The sequence below is a fragment of the Neodiprion virginianus genome, chromosome 4 (genome assembly GCF_021901495.1).
Source record: "Neodiprion virginianus isolate iyNeoVirg1 chromosome 4, iyNeoVirg1.1, whole genome shotgun sequence".
NCBI lineage: Eukaryota > Metazoa > Arthropoda > Insecta > Hymenoptera > Diprionidae > Neodiprion > Neodiprion virginianus.
The window spans coordinates 12,311,166-12,323,364 of record NC_060880.1 but is presented as its reverse complement, the minus strand read 5'-3'; the positions used below and the strand labels follow the sequence as shown (position 1 = coordinate 12,323,364).

Sequence of the window (12,199 nt, the reverse complement as noted above, 5' to 3'; positions counted from 1 at the left end):
TCTAACATAACAGGTACATCCAACTATCACATCAAGGACACTTGGTCTTTTGTAAACAAAATCAGGAAAACACCAATCCCTCCTGAACACCTGTTAGTATCCTTAGATGTCAAATCACTGTTTACCAACATTCCAACCAATTTAGCAATATCTATAATCAGTAAAAACTGGCCCAACTTGAAATCTCACACCAACATAAATAAAAAAGAATTCCTCGCAGCCACTAAACTTTGTTTAGATTCATGCTATTTCGCTTACAAAGATAAATTCTACCAACAAATTTTTGGCGTAGCAATGGGCTCACCAATTAGCCCAGTAGTAGCGAATTTAGTACTTGAACATTTTGAAAAAAAAATCATTTCACATCTTCCTTTTAGCCTCCCTTTTTACTATCGATACGTAGACGATATTATAACGTGTGTCAAGAAGGAAAACCTACAACTCCTTCTGACTAAGTTTAACAATTTTCACCCACGTATACAGTTCACCTTTGAGTTGGAAAAAGATGGTAAAATCAGTTTTCTTGACACTATGGTTATTAACCATAATGACACTATAATTTTAGATTGGCATCACAAACCAACCTGGTCTGGGAGATACATTCACTTTAATTCATATCGTCCCATTAAACATAAAAAATCTGTCGCCATATCCTTATTCGATCGCTGCCTTAGAATCTCAAACCCTCAATTTCTTAAAAAAAATTTAAAACTTGTCGAAACAACTCTCATATCTAATGGCTACCCTTTAAAATTCATTAATGATATCAAAAAGTATAGAGTGGATAAAATGTACAACTCGATTGATTGGAATTTAGACTCCAACAATCAAACTAATGTTAAGGACAAATTTAAAAACTCTATCTCTATACCGTACATTGAAAATCTGTCTAGCCAAATCAAAAGAATTCTGAATGACGAGGGTATTGAAATTACTTTTAGAATATCTAATACTACCAAACTTTCTCTGTTTTCTCATCTTAAATCTGTAACTCCTAATTTAGAGAAAATTAACTGTGTATACAAAATACCATGTCGAGACTGTAGCAAGAGTTATATTGGACAAACGTCACAACATCTAAAAAATAGAATTTCTGGCCATCGCTCTAATATTAAATGCCATGTCACTGATAGATGCGCTTTAGCAGAACACTCCTTAAGTCTGGGGCACAATTTCGATTTCAACAACTCTATAACCCTAGCTACAGAACCGAACTGGTATAAACGTATCATTAAGGAAATGATTCATATCTTTAAGAACAAAAGGAACTCTGTTAACAAACGTACTGATATTGAACATCTTAGCCACTTACACTCTAACATTCTCTAGTTTTCATAATCTAGTTTTCAAATTTTGGCGTCATTTGCTCCGATTGGTCATCTGCCTTTAATATCCATGACATTCGAACATAGATCAATATCACACGTGATCAACATAGATTTACGGATCGATTCCCGCTAACCTTCACTTCCGTCCGAAATGCTGAACTATTAGCAACACCTAAGCATGTACTGGTCGTCAATTTTTGTGAGTAATCTGTTCAAATTTAACTGATCTCTTTCTCAATTCTAATTCCACATTCTTATTAAGTACTCTTTCCACCATAATTCATTTCTTATTAACGTATTTTTTTCCTCTCTTTAACCATCCGTTAAAACTTTGACGCTTAACCTAAAACTGTCACTCAAACATGTTCGTGTAACTGTTTAATTTTTCACCTATTTTTACAACAACAAGTATTCGTTTGAACGCATCTCCATGCTTTCAATCCAGAATTGTGTTTTGAAGCATCCTTTTTGTTAATTATTATAGAAATTTTTCCTGAGGATGGTCGGCAGGGCCCGGCCGAAACGTCGATTATTATGTTCACGTTTTACAAATTATTAAACGTCTTCTCCTGACCGGAATTTCGACTAATTTCATCTTCAGTTGAATACTAATAAATATTTAATTTGTTATAATTATCGAGATTTCATTTACCATAACGCATACTTTTCCAACATCCGAAAGCTACACGCACTTCTTGAAATCAGCTATGCGGCGACAGTATTTCAAACTCCTCGCCTACTCTGACGCGCGACGTTGTCAAGTCGCGTATATGTTATGCGAAAAAAATTGGAAACGGTCACAAGTAGCTCAATTCAAACATATTTTACGAAGAAACGAATACCGCTTGCTGTACTTTTCTTTACAGGGAAATATTTGTCATATTTTCAGTTATTAATTCACAGTTTTTCACGACAATCGTAAGAGAAATACCAATGCTATATCGTAAAACATGCGTGTTCACATACGTCGGTGTAGGGCTCATATGTTGAAAGTTCAATTTTTAACAGCTAATATCTACAAATTTAGTGCCGCAAGAGGTATTGAAACTTTTTGTACGTATAAAGGACATCAATGAATATAAATATTTAAATTTTCAAGAAGATAGTAAGAAAATGTGTTTCCTTGGGAATGTCTTTAAGGGAGCTTTTCAGTGTGACAGCCCGAAAAATCGCTGTTTTTCGCGATTTTTTTTTTTAAAGAAAAAATAATCTCATCGGTTTGGTTTTTTTTTTGTATATTAATTGGGTATTGAAGAATACAAAACAATTTTTTAAAGATCGATTTATTAATTAATTAATATCTATAAAAATGATGAAACAATTGTTGCAGAAAATGCACTTGGATGTGGTGTCCACGTTGGGGGTCACAATTTTGATCTGAAACAAAAAACCCAAAAAGATTATTGATCGGTATATAATTGGCTTTCGTGCTATGGAGGCTTTTTTCTTTTTTTTTTTTTTTTGCAAAAATGGCGCCGGTTTCAACAAAAAGTATCGATTTTAGCATTTTTTTTTGCCGTTTTTTTTACAAAAAAATAGGAAGATGTCAAAAAAAAAAAAAAGCTTCCATAGCACGGTAAACAATGACGTTAAGTATATTGTGTAAAAAATTCAACTCGATAGCTTTAAAACTCTGCCCTCCAAGTTGGACACCGTTTTGAAAAATGCTGTTTCGAGAAAAACGCGTTCAAAGTTTCAAGTGAGGAAATTTTAGGTAAATCGTTTACTTACGGTCAATCAGCGATGCCAGGTCCATACAATATCCCTACTGCTTCTTCGAAAAGATCGTGCTCAATGGATTGTTCAGTCCGACGAGCTGTCCTCGCCTCTTTGCTATCCAGGGACGCCCGGCGGTTTGCTTGGGTGATGCGCGCATTCTTGTACTTAGCGGCGAAATCTGCGGCGCTCGGCCCTATCGTGCATCCCATCGTCTCCAAAATTTTTAAAATTGGGTCGTAACCTTCATTGAAGGTGCACACAGCACACTGCGTAGCGATTTCTACTATCTGCTTGCCGCAGAATACGTGCTTTGGGGCTAGTTGCCACACACAGTGATTGAAGCTCTCGTTATTGTTTTGAGTGTTCGCGCCCGTACACCGCTTTTTTTTTGAAAATCGAGTACGACAAAAAAATAAGTCGCGCGACTAATTTACGGCTAATTAACGGCAAATTATGCAATAGTCCGAATTCACATTTTCGACAATTGGCGAGCCAAGTTCATGTACGTGCAGGTAGGAACGAGACAACAGAAATAACAGTCGCACGGGCAGACGGCCGACGCGGCAGCTGTAGCGCTCCGTTGCCTTCTTCCAAAAAATGCTGTACAGTAACCGAAATAATCTGAATTTCGGCATGAAAATTTCAGGGAATATTCGGAAGAGTGTATACTATTCGATAAAGCAAAAAAAAAAAATCGATTTTTTGAAAATTTCACACTGGAAAGCTCCCTTAAACCGCCGCGAGAGCGGTGGGGACCATTTTTAATTTTTTGAGCCCCAAATTTTTTCACGCGCCAGTCGACCAAAAAAACTGATTTATTTTCATCGTATGTCCAGCATGATACGTCGCAACAGGCAGATGAAATCAGAACTTCGCCGCAATAAAATGTAATTGCTTTGGTGTTTCTGCGTCACAAGATAACTTTTATTCCTTCAATGGTATATAAGCCATTCCACGTTACTTTTCCGATTTCTTTCAATCTTTTGGAAAAAAATGATAACCGAAGTCCTAAATATTTACATCATTAGCCATATTGAATTCCAAAATTGTAAGGTCAGAATCGATTACAGTAACCTCACAAATTCCTAACATATCAGGCTCCGGAAGATTTCACTATCCTGAAAGAAACTCTAGCAGAAATCGTTCGGCATTTTAAGGGGGTAGTTTTTGTTATAAATGCGACTGAAATTTATTGAAACGCAGAGGTGCCTATATCGTTGCTTAGAAAGAGCTATGTAATGTTGAATGAGATGAATTCAAGCAAAATAGTACAATTTTGATGGGAATTGGGCTGCACGTGTATAAGCGTAATTCACCCCATGAGTGACGTTATTTGGAAAAACGTAAAAACACGTATCGCCTACTTTGTTCTGTTGTTTTAAATACAATCAATTTTATCGAAATCCGGAGAATAAATTTTTAGTTGTTACGTCCGGCCTACAACCTCTCTGTTTTCCTACTCGCTAACTCTCCTACAGTACTTACATTAATATCATGGTCTCTGTTCTGTCCTCTCATCTCTACCCAGCCTCACGCTACTCACTATTGCTCTCACACATCTCATTTCATTCCCTTCTGTCTGCAGCCTTACACCTTTTCTGCAACTGTACGTTTTGTCTCTGGAGACACTCCTGTTCTAACTCTCAACTATGTCACATCTAGATCTCTCATAACGTGTGTCCGCGAGGGAAGTGCGCACCTAATGCGCGTGCGTCAAGTCGTTCGAATTTTATTGGCCGACTGTTACCGCCTGACTGAGCCGCGAACGCAATATCAATCTCGACTGTCAGAAAATGTCCCTAGGAGCCCACCGTTAGCTGTGGGCAACTGCTGTCGGTGTTGTTACGAAAAACAGATCGTCATTTCGGAACTGATCCGAAGTAAAATAAATCAGATACACGTTAATCGTGTCGATCAGGTCGTCGTATTCCTTCGACGGTCAATTTATTGCTGTAATCCGAAAATCGTTATTAACAAAATACTTTACCAAAACTTCGCGCTTCCCTTGCGAACTTGGAAGAGGTTATGTCCGCCACTCGCGAATTGATGCTACACGAGTGTAAACGAAAATTACGTGAACCAAATACTTAACGGTGAAGACTCATTCATGATTATCTGAAAAAGTCTAAATTGGAATTCGACGAGATACACCGGCTCACGGCATCGGTTTCATGAAGTAAGAAAGGTGGAGGGCCATCTCTGCAACAAGCGAATTCAGTGAAAAAAAAACAGCAAATCGTACTTTTCGCTTAGAACTCGATCTGAATTCCGTCAGGTAAGTGAAAATAGGTCTGCTTTGATACGCAAATATTTTATTCGAGGGATTTTAATAAATGGACGCTGCAGAGTTACAGTTTATTAATCGTTGTAGCGAAACGTAGCGACAGATTATTGTCTGATGTTGAATTCGACCAATATGATGTTATTGCCGTCTTTTTAGGTACGTTGAACAGTGATTGTTTGCTTCTCCCGGAAGTCGAAGAGCTGTGTCTCGATAGTGCTTTACCTCCGAGTTCTCCATCCGACATTTGTCAAGTTTTTCCTGCTTACAGGTTAAGAAGACACCCCGGAAAAACAGCAATAAAGTTATCTTGTTCTAAGGGAGTTTAAAAGAACAAAGTTGCAATAAAAAGAGCACTGGTTCTGGTTCTTTGAAGATGCTGAATTCAGGTATCCGAGAACAAAGGATTTCCTATTATTATTAGAAGATGATTCGTGCAATGCCTTCATACCATTATTCCTGTAAAAAAATAGTACTGTAACTTGTATTTATGGTACTGAGAAATATTAACATTGCATAAAATACAGTGATAATTCATAAATAAATGGCGCCGTTGAAATATTATTTAAATGTAGTATTTCTGAAGTCAGTCGAGTCTGTTCTATGGTTACTAAATTCTACTGTCAGTATTTGCGGAAAATTCCAAACGAATTTCTCGTAAACTTTACAATTAGAAATAATTTAAAAAATTAAACTTCCTGTTTTCAATTGTCTGACTAATTTTTAGGGTCCGACGAAGCTTGCAATGGTTCCAAATAGGCTTTTAGTAATTCTGGTCAGACCCTATTGTACATGGATCAGTTCCATCATTGCCTACGTAGAGGAGATTAACGGTTCCCCATCTTAAGGTACTTTTAAAGACGCGTGAAAACTCCGATGCGGCCACCTTCCAGCGCGGTAATGCAGAGCAAAGTACCAAGGTGCCTCCGCACACCGCTAGGTCAATAGTAGAAACCTGCATAGAAGGCGCCCGCTGCATTGTGAAAATTCGTGAATCTTTCACAACAATGCTCATCAGCATCGCAATATATGCAATCGATTGCATAAAATCATGATCCGAATACGGAAATTATTTACGTACATAAATGTACGTTAATTCTGCATTCGGTGAATGTCAAGTTGACGAGAAACAAAACTTTGATTTCATTAGTAAAATATCAACTTTTTTGTAGAAGAAACGTTCCTCACACAACTGACGAAACTTCCGTCCCTCACTCTTGGACAGAACGGTGATTACTGATGAAAAACTTATTTCACACTCTATTACTTATGACGAGGCATAGAATCTATGCATCAATACAAAAACTGAAAAGTATGTAACGGAATTTTCTTATCACAGTTTGTTCCGACAAAGATTCAAATGTAACTGAAGAGCCTCTCGCAAATAACAAAATTATCCATTATCATTTTTTGTTTCTTATCTTTTTGCCTTACAGGACACAGATAAAACGAGACTTTCTTGATGTTTGAAATGATTGGTACTGAATTTAGGACATTCGGTATGAACCAATTACATGGCTATATAACCGTAAACCGAATACTAGAAACATATAAATATGAAGAAAACCGGTATAAAGAAATTGTATAACTAAAATTGGTACGACGGAAATCTATGCCGATAATAATTCAATCAAATGTATATCAAGAAAATTACTGAAATAACATGTCAAATTATAACTTATCGTAAACGTTTCTTTCTGCATGTTTTTCATATTCCGGTTTCCCTTTCCTCTGTTGAACTCGCTAATTCTTGGCTTGGCCAATAGAACTCCCATCGTCCGTCATGTTCTGGAGCGGTTTCTTTGTCGCTGATCCTTCAAAATTTGGTCGCTGATAGTTTCTTTGTAATCACAAGTTCAATCAATAAGCGTGAACTTTATTTTGTTAAATTGTTGTTCATTTGAGGATTTTTGTTATTGAAGAGCGCGCTCGAATAACTCTTGATCGTTCAATCGTCGTCCAAGGAATCCCTGGAGGTCTGGGGCATCTATCATCCCAATAACCGCCCAGGTCAAGGCTTCCCCTACGGGCTTACCTATTAATGAGTCAAGTTGTCTTTGTTTTTGGCGGGCGTATTCAAACTGTTACAAGTAGTACGGATTACCCATACAACTGTTACGTCCAGCATACCACTTCTCTCTATTTTTCCTAGTCGCTAACTCTCCCACAGTTCTTACATTAATCTCATGGTCTCTGTCCTGTCCTCTTATCTCTACGTAGTCTCACGCTATTCACTATCGCGCTTACTCATCAAATTCCATTCCCTACTCCTAGCATTGTCACACCTTTTCTGCACCCGTAGGTTTCACGTCTCGAGGGACACTTCTATTCTAACTCTCAACAACGTCACATCTAGACTTCTTACATAGCTTCATACAGCACACTTCGTTTTTACCGTCATCTGAACTTCCTCGAAATAAATATATTAGTAATATCTCAAACAAACCCTACGTTATTCGATCCTCATCCTGATTTCCGGTTGTCCTGGAACTTAAAAGCGAAGCCAACCAGTTTACTCTTACCGCTCAGGAGTAACTCCACTCACGGACGTAACATTGGTGGCAGCGGTGGCCTTCGCTTTCCGGAAATCCAGTGATACAATTTTACGTGTGTGCTACGCATGAAGTGCCATCTGATAGACCGGTTCTGAAGTGTGCAAGCTCAGTGATGTTAATACAAAAGTAATACCACTGTGTGATAGTGTTGAATACACTCTGAAAGCCATATTCTACGTTAACGCAATCAACGATCTCTGATTCACACGAACGTCACAGACAAATCCGTATCTCCAAATCGATATTGCTGAAAGACTATCTCCTGCTGCTACTACGACGACATCTTCATTCTTCACGACTTCTAGTACGACACAACGCACACCGACGTCATCACCGGCTACAGGCACGAAATCGCTGGACCAACATCCTCACGGAAGAATGCAACATTTTATTCCGTTCCTCCTCTTCATCTTCACTTTGTCAGTCGACAAATCCTAGATTAAAATTTACAACATGGCTACCGAAAGCACTTTTCCGCACCTGCCTCTTAAAGATGCATTAGCTCTGATTCCCACGTTCAATGGCACTAATATGCCCGTATCCGAATTCATAACTAAAGTAGAATGCCCAAAACAAGCTGTCTTAGCCAGAGAACTGAATTTATTCTCCACACTCATTCGCACGAAAATCGAGGGCTACGCGAGTAAATATTTAGAGTCAGATAATCCGGATTCTCTTCGAGATTTGCTATACTGCCTAAAACAGGCCTACGCGTCTAAACAACACCTCCCAGATATCCAGCTAGACCTCGCACAATCGGCACAGAGGCGAAACGAGAGTGTTCTAGATTACGGTGCTAGAATAAAACATCTGTTAAGACAAGCGTGCGAATCAATAGATGCCTCAGAATCTATCAGTGATGCTCAAGTGCTAAAGAAAAATATCAAAGAGACCGCAAGACTAAGATTTATCAAAGGATTACTAGACAATTTAGAAATAAGAGTAGCTCATGAGAATCCACAAACCCTACAAATGGCTATAGACACGGCCACCAAGACTGAAAAACTATTATCAGATAGACTTAAACTAGCCTCATACCGTGATACTAACTACGAAACGCAAAACCATATAAAATGTAGTATATGTAAATTAACCAATCACATCGATAAATATTGTCCTGAACAACCTTCCCTATTAGTAGTGTGTAGATACTGCAAGAAGGCAGGTCATAGTATAGAAGAGTGCAGAACGAGGCAGCGCAACAACACAACTTGCACGCAGTGTGGTCGCAAAGGCCACTTAAACGATAAGTGCCGCTCAAATCGGTCCCAATATCCCCAGAATCCAAAATTCCGACAAAATTCAAGAGTTTTCCAAAATAACACTAATCGTCAACAACAGAACAATCCCAATACCCAATATCGAGCAAGAGACCCGACAAACCAACCTTTAGACCAGACGCGAAATGACAGTCAACGCTCACAACAGTATAACACACCAAATCCTTCACGATCGAACTTCAGGGTTAATTACGTAACACAAGACTACTCGAACGAGAATTGCGATACAGGCGTCCACCCGGAAGTTTCATACGAAGCAAAGCAACATCGCGAATATTCAGGCAACGCGAGCCATTTAAACGAGTTCAGGGACGGCCGCGCGGACGCATCGACCTCCCTCAAACCGGAGCAGCGTCCAAACCAAACGTCAGCTCCGTACAATTAGAATCTGGCCCTCCACAGATTCGAACACAATGCCCGCAGTCTTTGAATGGGTACGTGACACTAATAATAGATACTGGCGCTAATATTAATTTGTTAAAAATCGATAAAATCGACCCAAGAGTCCACGTCACAAAGACGGACATTAGGCAGATTTCAGGGATAACGGAAGAATCCATCAGAACAATAGGAAGTCTCTACATCGAGTTAGCTAATACACGCCACGAATTCCATCTTGTCGATAACTCCTTCCCTATCATCGAAGACGGTATACTGAGTGCAGACTTTTTACGTTCGGAAAAGGCGACTATCTGTTTCAAAAATAACTACCTTATCTCTCGCGAAACCGGCGTTATTCCCTTTAACAGGCATAGAACCAACACAAAAACACCACCGCGTATCCTCATAACATCTGTCACACAAACACCGAAGGTTCGAATAACCACCGGTGAACTCATACGACAACCCAGTACATTTATAGTTGACACCGGTGTTGATGTAAACATAATTAAACTCGGAGCAATACATCCGCATGTTCCGTTTAAATTACTCGAAGGTCAGATCCACGTTACCAGTGCTATACATGAGCCAATAAAAGTAGTAGGAACAACTAGCATTCGAATCGGTGACAACCTTCATATATTCCATATAGTCGACGATCTGTTTCCGATACAAGAAGACGGAATCTTAGGATCGATATTCTTACGGAACGAAAATGCAACGATATCTTTCGATACAGAAAAAATAATACCGAACAATACTAGCAAACCATTCAAACTCCTAAACGAAGACTACATATTGATACCACCACGAACGGCTCAGGTGATTGCATTAAAAATTTCGAATCCCTCTGTAAAAACGGGATTCATAGAACAGTTGGAAGTAGGCGCTAACATATTTCTGGGACAAGCCCTGGTTACCAACCAACAAGGGTTTGCTTACGTTTATGCAATAAATTCCAACGAATCAGCTGTGGAAATAAGAAGACCAGTCGTAACACTAGAAGAAGTCGATGAACTCGCGAGCACCGCCACGCTCAGTGCAAAAACACACCCAACGCATACAAGTACTGCAAGCAGCGGACAGGTCTTACTAGCACAGGTCTTACACGAAAAAAAAAAGGATCGAGAATCGCGTTCTTCCCATATCCCCAAATTACGATTCGAGACGCCTTGAGATTTTGAAAGAAAAGTTACGATTGGATCATTTGAACGACGAAGAAAAACAATTAATAGTTAATCTTGCTATCGAATTCAACCATTTATTTTTCCTCCCGGGTGACACCCTGGGACATACAAACTTAGTCAGCCATACGATCCCTACTATCAATGACGCACCAATTCATACCAAACAATACAGACACCCAAGAGTACACAAAGACGAAATACAAAAATAAGTGACCAAACTCCTTGATCAGAACATTATCACACATTCTTCATCTCCTTATAATTCTCCGGTCTGGATCATCCCCAAGAAATCAGATGCTAGCGGCGAAAAGAAGTGGCGAATGGTCATTGACTTCCGGAAACTGAACGAAAAAACCATTGGCGACGCTTATCCGCTACCAAATATCGTCGATATCCTAGATCAGCTAGGTTCCGCAAAATATTTCTCAACGTTCGACCTGGCTTCCGGGTTCCACCAAATTCCAATGGATCTCGATCACAGCGCAAAGACCGCTTTTTCGACTCCTCACGGCCATTTCGAATATACTAGAATGCCATTTGGCTTAAAAAATGCCCCATCCACCTTTCAACGTCTAATAGATCAGGTTCTATCGGGATTACAGGGTACAGATATGTTTGTCTATTTGGATGATATAGTCATTTACTCCCGATCCTTGGAGGAGCACGAAACCAAATTTCGGAAACTCATGAAGAGATTGTCTGATGCAGGACTAACCCTGCAGCCAGATAAATGTGAATTTCTGCGTAAAGAAGTAGCATACCTAGGTCACGTCATCACTCAAAATGGATTGAAACCTAATCCGGAGAAGATATCAGCAAAAAAAAACTACCCAGTTCCCAAGAATCCTAAACAGATCAAACAATTCTTAGGCTTGATAGGCTACCAGCGAAGATTCATTCCTAACCTTTCAAAAATTGCTAGACCTATTAATAATTTGCTAAAGAAGAATAGCCCTTTTCTATGGACAGCAGAACATCAATTTGCGTTCGAAACACTACGCGATAGTCTGTGTCGAGAACCGATACTGCAGTATCCAGACTTCGAAAAACCCTTCGTCCTAACAACCGACGCTTCAAAGTATGCAATAGGAGCAATACTTAGTCAAGACAAAGATGGCGAGGATTTACCAATCGCGTATGCATCGAGGGTGTTACAAAAGGCCGAAATCAATTACTCGGTGTCCGAAAAAGAATTCTTAGCAGTCGTTTATGCCGTCAAACATTTTCGTCCTTATCTTTACGGTAGAACCTTTACTCTGGTAACAGACCACAAACCACTAAAGTGGATCAAAAACGTAAGGGACCCGACTTCTCGTTTAATGCACTGGAGACTGAAGTTGGAAGAATATTCGTACGTCACAAAACATAAAAAAGGAATAGCGAACTCTAACGCAGACGCGCTTTCCAGAAATCCACCTGTCGACTCTTGCCGAATTCTACCTATTACCTCAAAACGGCCACGACCCGA

General features: G+C 39.3%; 1 protein-coding gene across 1 annotated transcript; it reads left to right on the top strand.

The window, feature by feature from the left end:
- Positions 1-1,866, top strand: LOC124303010 (uncharacterized). Its single transcript, XM_046759678.1, has 2 exons — positions 1-1,527; positions 1,813-1,866. The coding sequence occupies exon 1, from the start codon at positions 295-297 to the stop codon at positions 1,327-1,329; it is 1,035 nt and encodes a 344-aa protein (XP_046615634.1). The 5' UTR covers positions 1-294; the 3' UTR covers positions 1,330-1,527; positions 1,813-1,866.
- The last annotated feature ends 10,333 nt before the right edge of the window (positions 1,867-12,199 follow it).